General features: G+C 46.4%; 1 protein-coding gene across 3 annotated transcripts in view; it reads left to right on the top strand.

The window, feature by feature from the left end:
* Positions 1 to 16,275, top strand: part of CC2D1B (coiled-coil and C2 domain containing 1B) — a 48,355-nt gene that overhangs the window by 21,877 nt on the left and 10,203 nt on the right. For 2 of the 3 annotated variants that reach the window (XM_044302271.1, XM_044302268.1), the window contains exons 12-18: positions 5,959 to 6,031; positions 6,116 to 6,246; positions 9,668 to 9,809; positions 9,918 to 10,090; positions 12,199 to 12,324; positions 12,844 to 12,902; positions 13,298 to 13,414. In XM_044302271.1, coding sequence (XP_044158206.1) covers positions 5,959 to 6,031; positions 6,116 to 6,246; positions 9,668 to 9,809; positions 9,918 to 10,090; positions 12,199 to 12,324; positions 12,844 to 12,902; positions 13,298 to 13,414 — 821 coding nt within the window. The remainder of the gene's footprint in view (positions 1 to 5,958; positions 6,032 to 6,115; positions 6,247 to 9,667; positions 9,810 to 9,917; positions 10,091 to 12,198; positions 12,325 to 12,843; positions 12,903 to 13,297; positions 13,415 to 16,275) is intronic. The other variant, XM_044302269.1, reaches the window with a different exon arrangement.

Raw genomic sequence — 16,275 nt, 5'->3', positions numbered from 1 at the left:
AATAAAAATTAAAAATGTATTATATTTATTATTTCATTTTTGATTTGAAGTTTTAGATATTTTTTTTTTTAAATGTGTTTACTTTTTTAAGCCCCCCTAGGGGGGCTTGAATATGTGATCTTCAGATTTCTTCTCCCTGACATTGCAATAAATTAGTATTGCAGTACATGCCAGATTCGCAGTTTTCTTAAGGAAACCTGCCACCTGCAGGCTTTCATAAAAACAACAGCCTTAATAGCCTATTCCCTTACGTCCTACCAGCAGCACAGATGGGGTTAACTGCCCCTGTGGACTGGTAGGACCGGCGGAATTTTAATGAGCCCAAGAACCAATAAACGATCTTCAGCTCCCTGAAAGGGAGGAGATCACCCCCCAGCCCACCGTGTTTTTTTCTGTCCTTTGGACAGGTTGGACTGGCGTGTCGCTCCCCTTTGGAGCTGAGAGTTAGGGGATCCTTTTTTTCTTTCTAATGTAAAGGATCGCCCCGGTTTTTTACATGGCTCTCTCTTTTGCCTTTATTTTCAGGCGGATCGCGGCGATTTGCTATACCTGGGGACCTCGGGGAGCGGGGTGTCCCCCTCCCCTCTTCTTTTCAGTTTTCTCCTGGTCTCCTGTTCCCCCATCGCCACACACGCGTGGCGCTATGGGCGCCGCCATCTTCCGGAAGTGACGCGCACTAGCTGCGCTACGTCACTTCCGGTTTTTTCCGCAGCGCGGCTGAAGTCCTATCCTCACCCTTTTTTAAAGAATTATTTACCGATAGATATCCTGTGATCCAGGATGACCCGGGGCAGCTATCCAGAGCAGGCTGAGCTGGTTTTGTTAGCCCTCTTATATCTTAGGATATTTACGATTTGGGACCCGCCCAGGGGACGGGGCTTCGTCCTTTTAAGCGCCCAGAGCCTGTCATTCAGTGCTCTGGTTGCATTGCTTTGACAAGCTAGCTCCAGAGTTCCCTGTGCCTTGTGATATCCTTATATATTACTTGACCGTGGGTTTGTGTGTTCCTTCTGCAGCTCTATATTTCTCTAGTGCTGGTGGGCCCCCTTAAGGTCTCGTTTCTCCACCTCCAATTTTTTTGTTGGTGTTATGACCTGTCTTTTTTGTTTCCAATTACAGACTATGGCTTCCCCCAAGGATCCGGATCAGCGAAAATCCGGGACCAAGAGGAAGCATTTGGCGTGCTTTGATTGTAACACGCCCTTAGACGACGGCTGTCCCTATTCTAGGTGTGAGAGTTGTCGCACGGCGTCCACGGATCCCACGATGCAGGAGATGTTTCAGTGGACGAAGACATATGTGGATGATTCCATTAAGGGAGTGGTGCGCTTATTGAATGAGAGGTTACCAGGACCCTCTCAGACTCCCATGGATGTGGCCGCTTCAGTCGCACCACCCGAAAGACCCACCCCCTGTTCGGTGGGGTCTTCTTCTGAGGAAGAAGAGATCACTTCTTGCTTTTTCCCTCCAGAAAAGACGCAGAAGTTACTTAAGTCCATCAGGTCGGGGGACCATGATGTTGACATTGGGGAGTCCTCCGATCCCGCCGTACGGACACAGCGTGTCTTCAGAGCGGATGAGACCCTTCTTTCTGTGATGCGCACAGAATGGCGAAAGCCTGAGAAAGGCCCAGTTCTCACTAGAAAGTTCAAGCTCATGTACCCGATGGCTAAACCCTTGGTGGAATCGTGGGGTTCCATTCCCAAGGTGGACATGGCGATAGCCAAGTTGTCCCGACGCACTCTAGTCCCTGCAGATGATGGGTCTAGCCTGCAGGACCCTCTAGATCGGAGGGCAGAGTGCACCCTCAGAAGGAGTTATGCGGCGGCCGCTGCCTCCGCATCAACTTCAATTGCGGCCACTGAAGTGGCCACCTATCTACGCTCTAGGCTCAATCAGATCCAGACAGATGTGGACCAGAGCGTATCCAGGGATGACATCTTAGCAGCTTTCAAGTCAGCCAACCTGGCTATGGATTTCTTAGTCGACTCCACCCAGATGCAGTTGAAGCTGGCCGCCAAAACCATGGCCTTAGTTTCGGCTGCCCGCAGACCACTCTGGCTGAAACCTTGGGTCGCGGACAACGCGTCCAAGTTTAATCTTTGTGGGCTCCCCTTCGAACCAGACAGGCTGTTTGGGTCCGAATTGGATAAAATCATGGAGGGGCTCTCCGACAAAAAGGGGAAGAGCCTCCCCCAGCAGCCCTTTCGGGGACGCCCCAGGCAGGGAAAAAAGCGCGAAGGACGCCCGGGGCAGCAATCTAGGCGCAGAGATTGGGGGGGACCGTCTCGTAAGTATTCGAGGCGCTCCCGTAAACCCGCTAAGGAGGCAAAACCCTCCTGACTATGGGCCTCGTCGAGGCTCTTGGATAAGCCCTGCTGTCCCTGCAGTGTCTCCTCTAGACTTTCCCACACCACTCCCCCAAACGCCCGTGGGGGGCCGTCTCTCCCATTTCAAAGACTCCTGGAGTCAGTTGATCGCAGACCCTTGGGTTCTGAACTTAGTCTCCGTCGGGTACCGGGTAGACTTTCTCTCTCTCCCCCCAGAAAGATTCGTCGCTACACGAAACTTCGGGCCGGCCAAACAAATGGTCCTGGAATCTTACATCCAGGACTATATCTCCAAGGGAGCCCTAGAGGAGGTGCCGGCAGGGGAGAGAGGCCTAGGCATTTATTCACCAGTGTTCCTGGTTCCCAAGAAGACGGGAGACCTCCGGATTATCATCGATTTGAGATTTCTCAATCGATTTATAAGGAAAACAAGGTTTCGCATGGAAACCATAAGGTCAGTCACCCATATCCTCAACCTCGGGGATGTCATGGCTACTCTGGACCTCAAAGATGCTTATCTTCACATTCCGATCCATTCCGCCTTCCGGAAATTTCTCAGGATCGCGGTCCAGATTTCAGGGGTTCGCAGGCACTTTCAGTTCACCGCGCTCCCCTTCGGAATCTCTTCTGCCCCCCTTATCTTCACCAAGGTGGTGGTATCGGTGGTGGCAGCATTGAGACTCCAAGGGCTGACTATCATTCCTTATCTGGACGATTGGCTTTTCATAGCCTCTTCAGTTCCGATCCTTACCCACCATCTTCAGATCGCAATCTCCTTTCTTCTCCGCCTAGGCTGGATCATCAACTGGCAGAAGTCGAATGTGAGCCCATCATCTTCAATCCAATATTTAGGATTCGTGGTCGACTCTGTGGAGATGTCCCTCCGGTTGACTCAAGAAAGGAAAGCGCGGATTCAGGACCTGGCAAAGGTCCTTCATGTCCCTCGTCGAGTCTCTATTCGGACTCTCATGAAGATGGTGGGGCTCATGTCAGCGGCTGCGGACGCAGTCCCTTGGGCGCTATGGCACCTCCGTCCTCTTCAGTCGGAGGTCTTACATTTATGGAACGGCAGCCCTGCGGGGCTAGATTCCCTGTGCTCCCTGTCCGGTCAGACCCGGAATTCCCTCAGATGGTGGTTTCGACTGCCAGCAGGGAAGTCTATGACCCAACCAGTTTGGGTCATATTGACTACAGACGCGTCCCTCGTAGGCTGGGGCGCTCACCTGGACGGATCCCAAGTACAGGGATCTTGGTCCCCCCTGGAGCGGCATCTTTCCTCCAATCTTCGCGAGATTCGAGCTATCCGGCTAGCCCTCCTTCACTTCGCCCCTCAGATTCGGGGCAAAGCGGTGAAAGTCCAGTCAGACAATATGACTGCGGTTCTCTATATAAACAAGCAGGGAGGCACAAGGTCATTACCCCTTCTATCAGAGATCGGGGTGATCCTTCGGTGGGCAGAGCTGAACCTTTCCCATCTATCTGCCGTTCATATCCGAGGTTCCCTCAATATGATAGCAGACCGCTTAAGTCGAGGATTACCGACCATGGAGTGGTCTCTGCATCCGGAGGTCTTCAGGCAGCTAGTTCACAGTTGGGGTATGCCAGAGGTGGACCTCATGGCAACCAGGTTCAACGCCAAGGTGCTGAGGTTCTGTTCCCTGTACCGGGAAGACAACCCCCTGGCGATAGATGCTCTGTCGATACCGTGGAGGTTCAGGCTGGCTTACATCTTCCCTCCTTTTTCCATGATACCGAGGGTATTGATGAAAATCCGTCAGGATCAGGCCTCGGTAATAGCCATCATACCGTTTTGGCCCAAAAGATCCTGGTTTACCCAGCTCATTCAGATGAGTCGGGGACAATACTGGAGACTCCCCCCGGAGCAGACCCTGGTGTCGTGGGACACTCACCTCTGCCCAGATCTGCACAGGTTCAACCTGACAGCCTGGAGGTTGATCAGCCCCTTCCCAACATAGAAGGGCTTTCCGAGTCGGTCCTGAGAACTTTGTCGCATTCCCGAGCAGAGTCTACAAACAAGGCCTACTCCAGGATCATGAGAATCTTCGTGGCATGGTGTGATTCCAAACAGGTGGCGTCTGCAGATCCGCCCCTTCCTGCGATACTACATTTCCTTCAGGACGGATTAGATAGAGGCCTATCTCCAGCTACCTTGAAGGTACAAATGTGTGCCATCTCGGCCTGTCTCAACAGGCCATACTCTCGGGACCCACTCATCAAACGCTTCCTGAAGGGAGCGGAAAGACTAAAGCCTACTATACTGAAACCCATTCCCCAGTGGGATCTTTCAGTAGTGTTCAGGGGTCTAGCATCTCCCCCCTTCGAGCCTTTGGAGGAGGTTGATTTCAAATATTTAACTTTAAAGATGGTTTTTCTTCTGGCTATAGCCTCAGCCAAAAGAGTCTCTGAATTGCAGGCTTTCTCTGCAATTCATCCATACATCATCTTCCTACAGGACAGAGTACTCCTGAAGTTTTTACCATACTTCAGACCTAAGGTGCCTACTTTTCAAAATATCAACCAGGTAATCTCCTTACCAGTTTTGTTTACAGCCTCCTCCTCTGATACTCCAGCTAGAGATCCGCTGGATATTTCTAGATGCCTCCAGATCTATGTGGATAGATCCAGAGAGTTCAGGATAGATGAGAATCTCCTTATCCTGTTTGCCGGTAAGTCTAAAGGCCGTAAAGCGTCTAAAGCCACCATTAGTCGCTGGATCAAGGAGGCCATTAAGGAAGCTTTTGTCTCCCAAACCTTAGATCCTCCCGAGTTTGTGAGAGCCCATTCTACTAGGGCGGTCTCCACCTCGGTTGCGGAAAGAAGCCTTCTCCCCTTAGAGTTGATCTGTAAGGCGGCCTCCTGGAGCTCTGAGTCAACCTTCATCTCCCATTATAGGATAGATGCTAGGATGGCAGAGTTTTCGGCTTTCGGGCAGACAGTTCTTACTTCTGCCAGGCATGAGGACCCTCCCTAGGGGTTTTATCTTGCTATCTCCCCATCTGTGCTGCTGGTAGGACGTAAGGGAATCGTTAATTTCTAACGATAATTTGTTTTCCCTTAGTCCTAACAGCAGCACACAAATATCCCTCCCTAACTTACATCATACTTGTTAAAGACACGGTGGGCTGGGGGGTGATCTCCTCCCTTTCAGGGAGCTGAAGATCGTTTATTGGTTCTTGGGCTCATTAAAATTCCGCCGGTCCTACCAGTCCACAGGGGCAGTTAACCCCATCTGTGCTGCTGTTAGGACTAAGGGAAAACAAATTATCGTTAGAAATTAACGAGAACTCTTCAGAGACATCTAGGCTATTAGACAGGACAAACGGCTTCCCTAATCTCCGTGCAGGGAAGCCGTTCTTGCCCCAGGAGCTCAGCGCACCTGCAGAAAGCCGCCTCGGATGCTGAGGGGTTAAATGTCTGCGATCGGCATTATCACTAATCGCAGAATTTAGCCCCGGGTGTCTGCTCTGGAGCAGGCATTACACACATCATACACATCATTCACGTCAGTTCGTCCCCACAGAACTAACCATCTCATTACCATATTTCTGCCCACAATGAGGCCAGTTTCATAGGAAGCCAATTAACGTACCAGTATGTTTCTTCGCAGCAATACCAGGATGCCATCCGAGCGCATAAAGCCGGGAGACAGGTGAATCTGGCGGAGCTCCCAGTTCCTCCAGGTAAACATTTCATGTCAGTATAAAGCTACATGAACATAACAAACATTGGGTATTTTAGGGTAAAAGATCTTGATTTTGATCTAGGCTTCCCTCCGTTTCCTGGTATGGAGAACACAGAAGGTGAGGGAAGTGTGGATAAAGCGCTGGAAGCTGCCCACAAACTGGCAAATGCCAACGAAGATGAAGACCCCAAGGAAGATGATGATGATGATGAGGTTGGAATATATCTCTTCTAAATGTTACAATGTTAAATATAGTGCAAACCACAAGGGGCTGCCATATACAGACGTGGACAAAATTGTTGGTACCCTTTGGTCAATGAAAGAAAAAGTCACAATGGTCACAGAAATAACTTTAATCTGACAAAAGTAATAATAAATTAAAATTCTATAAATGTTAACCAATGAAAGTCAGACATTGTTTTTCAACCATGCTTCAACAGAATTATGTAAAAAAATAAACTCATGAAACAGGCATGGACAAAAATGATGGTACCCCTAGAAAACACAGAACATAATGTGACCAAAGGGACATGTTAATTCAAGGTGTGTCCACTAATTAGCATCACAGGTGTCTACAACCTTGTAATCAGCCATTGGGCCTATATATATGGCTCCAGGTAATCACTGTGTTGTTTGGTGATATGGTGTGTACCACACTCGACATGGACCAGAGGAAGCAAAGGAAAGAGCTGTCTCAAGAGATCAGAAAGAAAATTATAGACAAGCATGTTAAAGGTAAAGGCTATAAGACCATCTCCAAGCAACTAGATGTTCCTGTGAGTACAGTTGCACATATTATTCATAAGTTTAAGATCCATGGGACTGTAGCCAACCTCCCTGGACGTGGCCGCAGGAGGAAAATTGATGACAAATCTAAGAGACGGATAATCCGAATGGTAACAAAAGAGCCTAGAAAGACTTCTAAAGAGATTCAAGGTGAACTTCATGCTCAAGGAACATCAGTGTCAGATCGCACCATCCGTCGTTGTTTGAGCCAAAGTGGACTACATGGGAGACGACCAAGGAGGACACCATTGTTGAAAACGAATCATAAAAAAGCAAGACTGGAATATGCCAAACTACATGTTGACAAGCCACAAAGCTTCTGGGAGAATGTCCTGTGGACAGATGAGACAAAAATCGAAGTTTTTGCCAAGGCACATCAGCTGTATGTTCACAGACGAAAAAATGAAGCATATCAAGAAAAGAACACTGTCCCTACTGTGAAACATGGAGGAGGCTCTGTTATGTTCTGGGGCTGCTTTGCTGCGTCTGGCACAGGGTGTCTTGAATCTGTGCAGGGTACAATGAAATCTCAAGACTATCAAGGAATTCTAGAGAGAAATGTACTAGCCAGTGTCAGAAAGCTTGGTCTCAGTCGCAGGTCATGGGTCTTGCAACAGGACAATGACCCAAAACACACCGCTAAAAACACCCAAGAATGGCTAAGAGGAAAAAATTGGACTATTCTAAAGTGGCCTTCTATGAGCCCTGACCTCAATCCTATTGAGCATCTTTGGAAGGAGCTGAAACATGCAGTCTGGAAAAGGCACCCTTCAAACCGGACACAACTGGAGCAGTTTGCTCATGAGGAGTGGGCCAAAATACCTGCTGAGAGGTGCAGATGTCTCATTGACAGTTACAGGAAGCGTTTGATTGCAGTGATTGCCTCAAAAGGTTGCGCAACAAAATATTAAGTTAGGGGTACCATCATTTTTGTCCATGCCTGTTTCATGAGTTTATTTTTTTACATAATTCTGTTGAAGCATGGTTGAAAAACAATGTCTGACTTTCATTGGTTAACATTTATAGAATTTTAATTTATTATTACTTTTGTCAGATTAAAGTTATTTCTGTGACCATTGTGACTTTTTCTTTCATTGACCAAAGGGTACCAACAATTTTGTCCACGTCTGTACGTATATGTAAGTATATAGTTGGCTGTGGACAGAGGTAGATCTAGAGCAGGCAGTGCGGCTTCCTCTCTGGGATCGGGGTTGTGACTAATGGGATATTTTCATTAGGAGACAGTAGCTAAAGTGTTAGTCACAGCAGAAGGCAGCTGATGTAAATGCTGCATTCACAAGATACATGCAGGACTGCCCCATCCACTGATTGAAAGGAAACGTATTGAATTTGCAAAGCTAAAATCATAGGACTGTTTGGAACTATCCTCATCAGTAAGGGCACTTTCACACTAGCGTTATTCTTTTCCGGCATTGAGTTTCGTCCTAGGGGCTCAATTCTGGGGGAAAAAAATGATCAGGCATAGCCCTATGCATTCTGAATGGAGAGCAATCCGTTCAGGATGCATCCGGATGTCTTCAGTTCAGTCACTCATGCTGCAGTATTTTCTCAGTCCAAAATTCCGGAACACTTTTCCATTGAAATGCATCCAAGTGTTCCGGCAAAACGGATCCAGTTTTCCGGTCTGCACATGCGCAGACCTTTAAAAATAAAAAAAATACCGGATCAGTTTTTCCAGATGACACCGGTGTTTTAATGCATTTGTTAGACGGATCTACAAATGCAATCCGTTTGCCCACGGATTTCTGGATCCGGCATCTTCACAACGCAAGTGTGAAAGTACCCTAAGCCGGAATTTTTTTTGTTCCGTTTTTTGCGTTCCATATACGGACTGTATACGGAACCATTCATTTCAATGCCTTCCGTTTCCGTATTTCCGTTCAAAGGTAGAACATGTCCTATTATTGTCCGCGTAACGGACAAGGATAGTACTGTTCTATTAGGGGCCAGATGTTCCGTTCCGCAAAAAATGGAATGCACATAGATGTCATCCGTATTTTTTGCGGACCCAAAAATACTGAAAAAGACATACGGCAGTGTGCAAGAGGCCTTAGACTGGGTTCACATCACTAGTTAGCTTTCCATTCTTCTGATCCGTGAAAAGAGCAGAAACAAAAAAAAAAAATCCCTTATTTTGAGCGTCAGTTTCTGAAAAAGTCCTGCATGCAGGACTTTTTCTCCCGTCAAAAATAACTGCGCTCTGACGGAAGTGACACAAACTGATCATAACTGATGCTCAAAAAGACAGATTAGGCTACTTTCACATCTGCGTTTTTGCGGTCTTATTTCGAGATCCGGCATGGATCCTGATGCATCCTGGATCCAGAATGCATTAGGACTAGACGGAAAAAAAAATTCCGGTATTGAGATCCTCTGCCAGATCTCAATACCTGAAAACAACGACGCAAGTGTGAAAATACCCTAAGTCAATGGGTGCCAGATCTGTTTTTTTATGTCATAAAAAAAAAACCGATCTGGCACCATTGACTTAGATGTTTTTAGTGCTGCATCTGGCATGTTCAGTTTCCCATGCTGCTCACAAAAACGCTGCTTGCAACAGTTTTGTGTCCGGCATGGGAACGCAACGAACCAGAACGGAATGCTTTCTGGTTCACTCTGTTCCAGTTTGTTCAGTTTTATCCCTGTTCGCAATGAATGGGGACAAAACTGAAACGCAAATGTGACAGTATCCTCAGTTATTTTTAGTGCAAACTGACGCCATCATCAGCCTGTGTAAAAGGTCTTTACCTATAAACTGAGAAAACTGTTGTCTCATTATTAGGGTTATGATGAAATGTGATTATATAAAGCGTGTTTTCTTTCTCAGGAGGCACAGCCGGCAAAGAAACCCGTCCCTCAAAAACCTACCCAAGTTGTAAAGCCGTATGTATCGCCACAGCAAATTGAAACGTCCCTCAAAACCAAAGGTGCTGGTACCATCATGTCTCCGGAGAACCTCCCGTCTGCAGGTATCATTAGATAAGTTCCAGTTAGAATGCAGAGCCCTGGTCTCCTGTGCTTAGAGCTTCCCACTACAGGTGCCACCAACACTAGTCCTGTTCTTCTCACTCTTTCAGTACAAGAGCAGATGGAGTTCCTGGAGAACCGGAGAAGACAATACAGAAAAGCTGCTCTACAAGCCAAGCAGAAGAACGATCTGGAAGTAGCTAAACAGCACATGAGAGTTGCACATGTTCTCCAAGCCTCTATTGACAAACTCAAGGAGGGGACCCTGGTGGACATTACCAAGGTTAGAACTAGGGCTGAAACGATTGCTTGAATTAACCGATTAACTCGATACAAAAAAATCCCTGATGCAATTTTTTTTTGCATCGATGATTCATTTGTGCCATGTGACCACGGAGTGTGAGAAGTTTGCTATTACTTACGCTCCGTGGTCTCCCACCTGCCCGCACAGCGCTGCACTGGATCCTGACGTACACACATCTACACATCTTCAGGATATTTTAGTTCCCTGGCGCTGCGGCTGGGCACTGATGGTTAGGAGGGGGAGTGGGGAAACTGATGGCTGTGGGGGCAGCTGGTGGCATTGGGGGAGGAGCTGGTGGAACTGGAGGGGAGCAATTGATGGCACTTGGGGGGAGCTAATGGCAGAAGGGAGGGGGAACTGATGGCAGAAGGGAGGGGGAACTGATGGCAGAAGGGAGGGGGAACTGATGGCAGGTGGGCTGATGAGTTTTTATAGAAGATGTTCTTTTAATTCTTTTTTTCTTATTAGAGTACTCAGTTAATCGCTGGATTAATCGGTAGAATACTTAATTACTAAAATAATCGATAGCTGCAGCCCCAATTAGAACGTTCAAGGGCTCAAAGCAGATGTTCAGCTTTGTACACCTGTTTAAGTATACTGCATACAAAGTTGAGTCATGTTGTAAATGTTGAGTCACAGCCTGGATTATATTCCAGAGCTGCATTCACAGTTCTGCAGTCTTCAGAGCTGAAATCTCCATTAGTCTGTGTTGTTAGCTTCATTTTAGAGAGTAATCCAATGTGTAAAAAAAAAAAACTCTAGCTATCCATATACTTCAAATACCTGTTGAGTAGATGCTCAGTTACCCAGAAGCTCTCTCTCCTGATCTCCTTGCACGCACATGCATGCCCAGCCCAGTTGAGCACACATATGCTCTGAATAGACAGAGGGGAATAAACCGATGCCAGATGCCTCTTACAACGGCTTATGTTCCCAACTGGCCAATCCTTATGTCACCGGTCTCTGCCGCAGGGGGATTGTCAGGAGGCCACATACACATTTAGTCCAGTTTAACACTCCCAGTATATATTTGGAGCTCAGCTGCAAGGCCCCTTTCACACAAACAAGTTTTCCGCGCGCATAGCACCCGCACTGAATCCTGACCTATTCATTTCAATGGGTCTGTGTACATGAGTTTTTTTTCTGACGCATCACTTCTGCATTGCGTGAGAATCGGAGCATGTTCTATATTCTGCGTTTTTTCTCGCAGCCCTGGCCCCATAAAAGTGAATGGAGCATCAGTGAAAAACGCATTGTATCCGGATCTAATCCGGACGCAGTGCGTTTTTCACTGATGGTTGCTAGGAGATGTTGTTTGTAAACCTTCAGGTTTTTTTCACGCGCGTGAAAAACGCATCAAAACGGATTGCACCCGCGTGGAAAAAACTGAACGCAATCGCAGACAAAACTGACTGAACTTGTTTGCGAAATGGTGCAAAGTGGAGTTTCACTAAACGCATCCTGACACAATCCGTATCGTTCGTGTGAAAAAGGTCTAATGGTACAGCCACACGTGGTGCAAATGCTGGAGATTTTCCACCGTGAAGCTGCATGCAGAAAATAACCAGCATTTTCTGTAGCAGCAAAAGGTGGATTCTGTGGCAAAACTGCAGCATTTTGATCACAATAAAATCTGCACCGTTTGCTGTGTGCAGCATCCATTGCAGAAAATCTGCAGCAGAGCGACGCCATGTGCCCGTACCTTAAGGGCTGTTTCACACGAGCTAGTTTTCTGTATTTTAGTGAACGCTTAGCATCCGGACTGAATCCTGACGCATTCATCTCAATGGGTCTGTGCACATGAGCAGCGTTTTTCATGCATCATCTCTGCGTTCAGAAAAAATCGCAGCCCTCGCTCCATAGAAGTGAATGGGGCTTGTGTGAAGAAGGTGCCCGGTGTGTTTTTTCACTGATGGTTGCTAGCAGATGTACATTTTTATTCTTCCGTTTTTCTTCATGAGTGTGAAAAACGCATGCAATCTGGAGGGAAAAAACGCAAACAAATGATTCAGCGTGCGCGGTAGATTAATTCTATATATAAATTGTAAAATCTCCCCATTCACTGGTCTGAATTCTGAATCTCCCAGGTACCTCCTCCCCCTATGGATGAGGACAGTGACTTTGTTGTGGTTGAACATGAGGACAGCAGGCCGCCGCAGAACTCCGATGACGTTTATGCTCAGTTGATAAAACTTCTTCAAGAGCAACATGAGGTATGTAGCAAGAACCCTCGAAAGATTTCACCCATTCAGTCACTGGAAAGTGAAATCTGTCCTTGATGCTACATGTGGGAATCCCATAAATAGCCGTTTTCTAATATCATTTGATCACTGGAAATGTTCCTTTTATCTATGTATTTTGTAGAGCGGTACCCCACATAGATTAAAGGACTAGAGACACAGAAGCAGCACCTCAGCTGTCCAAAGATTGTGTGTGGTATTACAGCTTAGGCTGGGTTCACATCACGTTTTTCCGATCCATTTAACATATACAAAAAAACGGATACGTTAAACGGATGCCTCAGACTGATGCCATACAGTTGTGTCCGTGTTTGAGTTCCATTGTTAAAGAAAAAAAAAAAAAAGTATACTTTTTCCGGATTGTGCGGGATGCAAGAACGTGGTGTGCTGCGTTTTTGTATCTTTTTTGTAATGTATACATCAAACAGAGGCATAAAACGTTATGTGAACCCACCCTTAAAAACTTAATTTTATCTTTTTTTTTTTCTTTAGAAATGTATGAGATATTCTAAGCAGTTCACACACATGGGTAATGTCGCAGAAACTACAAGGTAAGTTTCCTAAATCTTGATATTTTTGTCATTGTTTGATGAGTTGAGGTCCCACCAGCAGAACAAAGGGACAACGACTGGAGCACCATGGCCCCTTCATGGCAGCGTATGTCGGTTACATGTGACAGTGAATGGGACTGAGCGTGGCAGAGGTGCACCAGGGACAGCCACGCTCATAAGGATAGGCTGGAAAGAATCTCAGAATATAGATGGACTTATACTTTGCAAACGTTGACTACTGGGTAATGTTAGGGTTAAAGTGTGAAGTCCCGGTGCTCCGGTGCTGCACTCTTTACCTGGATAATAGAAGGGGAAGTCTGATCAGGGCATGATGTCCCTGAAGAATAATCCCCCATGTTCAGTCTCTTCTTACATTGCTGTTCTTTTTGATCCAGGTTTGAGAAAATGGCAGAGGACTGCAAGAAAAACTGTGAAATCTTACATGTATCACAAGCTCAGGGTCTGGATCCTCCTCCTTATCATTTTGAGGATAAAACATTGAAAATTGTCAGGTATCACAGAACATTATTCCATACACTACTGACTGGGGAACCAAGTGAATCAGAATAAGCTGTAATACCAGGCGCAACCACTAGAATATTGTGACCAGTATGAAGCATTTTACACAACTCCGTATACATGGACGCAAAATTCACATGCACACAGTATTCAACGGAGCATGATACATCTATATAGAATACAGGAACGGACAACATTATTGCCATATAAAGGCTCCAAACTGTACGCATCTGTAATATTTCCTGTGATTGACCCCTTATTTGTTGCCAAATTCTTGTCCAAATTGAAGCATCATCCACGCTCCGCCAACTTAGGCTACTTTCACACCAGCGTTTTTACTGGATCTGGCAGCGTTTAGCAAAAACGCTTCCCTTACTGATAATACAACCGTCTGCATCCGTTATGAATGGATCCGGTTGAATTATCTTTAACATAGCCAAGACGGATCCGTCATGAACTCCATTGAAAGTCAATTAGGTACGGATCCGTTTTCTATTGTGTCAGAGAAAACGATCCGTCCCCATTGACTTGCATTGTGGGTCATGACGGATCCGTCTTACTCCGCATCCCATGACACAAAGCAAACTGCAACATGCTGCTGTTTGCTCTCCGGTATGGGAACGCAACCAAACGGAACAGAATGCTTTTTGAAGCACTCCGTTCTGTTCAGTTACGTTTTGTCACCATTGACAATGAATGGGGACAAAACGGAAGGGTTTTTCGCCAGTATTAAGCCCCTATGACAAATTTCAATACCGGAAAATAGAAACGCTAGTGTGAAAGTAGCCTTAAAGGCTATGTACATCATATTATCTCATTGTACTCGTTTTGAGTTAAAAAAATAATTGTTTTCAGGTGATGGTTATTGTCTCTGTTCAGGCTTAAAGGGAGTCTTTCACCTAAAATGACCATTATACACCACAAACATCATGATATCCATTACATTCCCCATATTATAATCTTACCTTTCATATTGCTGTCCGTCGCCTATTCTCTCTTAAAAACGCTTTTATTCCATATGCTAATTAGGTTCTGAAGGTGCCCAGGGGCGGCGTTTATGCGGCCGGTGCCCAGGCTCCACGGCGCTGTTCAAATCAAACCCCTCCCCTTTCACCCCTCTGGCCCGCCCTCGGTTCTTCAGATACCATCCTCCAGTCAATGACAAATCCTGCGCCTGCGCACTCCATTACCCACTAGGGCAGAGGCAGCAGAGCGTTTAATCCACATGCGCCGGCCCGTACATCCCGATCTAGCCGGCGGAAGTAAACTGCCAAAATATCGGGATGTACGGGCCGGCGCATGCGCATTAAACGCTCTGCTGCCTCTGCCCTAGTGGGTAATGGAGTGCGCAGGCGCCAGATTTGTCATTGACTCGAGGATGGTATCTGAAGAACCGAGGGCGGGCCAGAGGGGTGAAAGGGGTTTGATTTGAACAGCGCCGTGGAGCCTGGGCACCGGCCGCATAAACGCCGCCCCTGGGCACCTTCAGAACCTAATTAGCATATGGAATAAAAGCGTTTTTAAGAGAGAATAGGCGACGGACAGCAATATGAAAGGTAAGATTATAATATGGGGAATGTAATGGATATCATGATGTTTGTGGTGTATAATGGTCATTTTAGGTGAAAGACTCTCTTTAAGTTTCTCTAGTAGCAGGCTCTGAATTTTCACTCTGTTCCTTCAGGTAGCTCAACTGATGGCTCTTTTTTATCTCTGATCTCTCAGACACTCATTATAGCTAGTGTTTATGACCTTTTAGTAATTTATAGAGAAGGTTTATTAGATGAACGGCACAAATCGTAAGTACCAGTCACACAGCTAGACAAACAGTTACCGTAACACCGTTGAGCAGAACGGCTCAATATTTTTAATAAAGACCAATTGAAACAATAATTTTTAGCCCAAAATTAGTAAAATGTAATCCGCAGGAGGGGGATTTCAGACTACCCCAGAATCCCATTAGAGCACTTAAGTTGAAGCCACTGGTTCTAAGTAGAGGCTTCACCTATCACTTTTAAGATCACAACTGAACATTCGCTTTAAGTAAGAAGGCAGACGCACTTAGGCTAGTTTCATACCTGCGGTGTAAATTCCGGCAGACAACCACAACGTGCAGCGGTTTATGTCTATCCTATTCTCCACATTGTCAGCCAGAATGCATACGGCTCTCTGCATCCGGAATGCACCTGGATCCGGCATTGCCAGATATAAATGGCATTTTGTTTGTACCCGGCATTGCCGGATTCGGAGAATTCCAGCAGGCTGTTCTCTGTCGGACTAGCCTGCCGGAATTCACACCACAGTTGTGAAACTAGCCTTTTTACATGATTTTTTTTTTCTACCATAGGCAGTTAAAGTGTACCTAAACCCTCAGCTACAACTTGTTACATCATATTGTAAATGTGCTAAAAAGAATATTTGTAATGTACTTTTCTTTATTAATTTTTTTCCTAGTAAAATAAGTACCTAAAGTTCAGTTGTCTATTTCGCTTTAGAATCCATATTCCTGCACACTGCTGTGCATGGGAGTACGGATTCCCCTGCGGCCGCACTACAGGTCGGAGCATCGCTCCTCCTGCCTGTACTGGTGCTGCTGTGCCAAAGCCGGGTATAGATGGGCTATGTCAGGCTTCAGAAGAGCGTACACGGGCAGGAGGAGCGATGTGCTGTGTGAGCTCCTGCCCTGCTAATAGCCTGTATAGCACATTGCTGCAGGCTGTTAGCAGAGCGAAGCAAGCGCAGGGCAGGAGTTCACACAGCACATCGCTCCTCCTGCCCGTGTACGCTCTTCTGAAGCCTGACATAGCCCATCTATACCAGGCTTTAGCAGAGCATCGGTACAGGCAGGAAGAGC

This window comes from Bufo gargarizans, chromosome 7, assembly GCF_014858855.1.
Source record: "Bufo gargarizans isolate SCDJY-AF-19 chromosome 7, ASM1485885v1, whole genome shotgun sequence".
NCBI classification, from domain to species: domain Eukaryota; kingdom Metazoa; phylum Chordata; class Amphibia; order Anura; family Bufonidae; genus Bufo; species Bufo gargarizans.
Note: the sequence above shows the minus strand (reverse complement) of the source record. Positions and strands in the feature narration are given on the sequence as shown.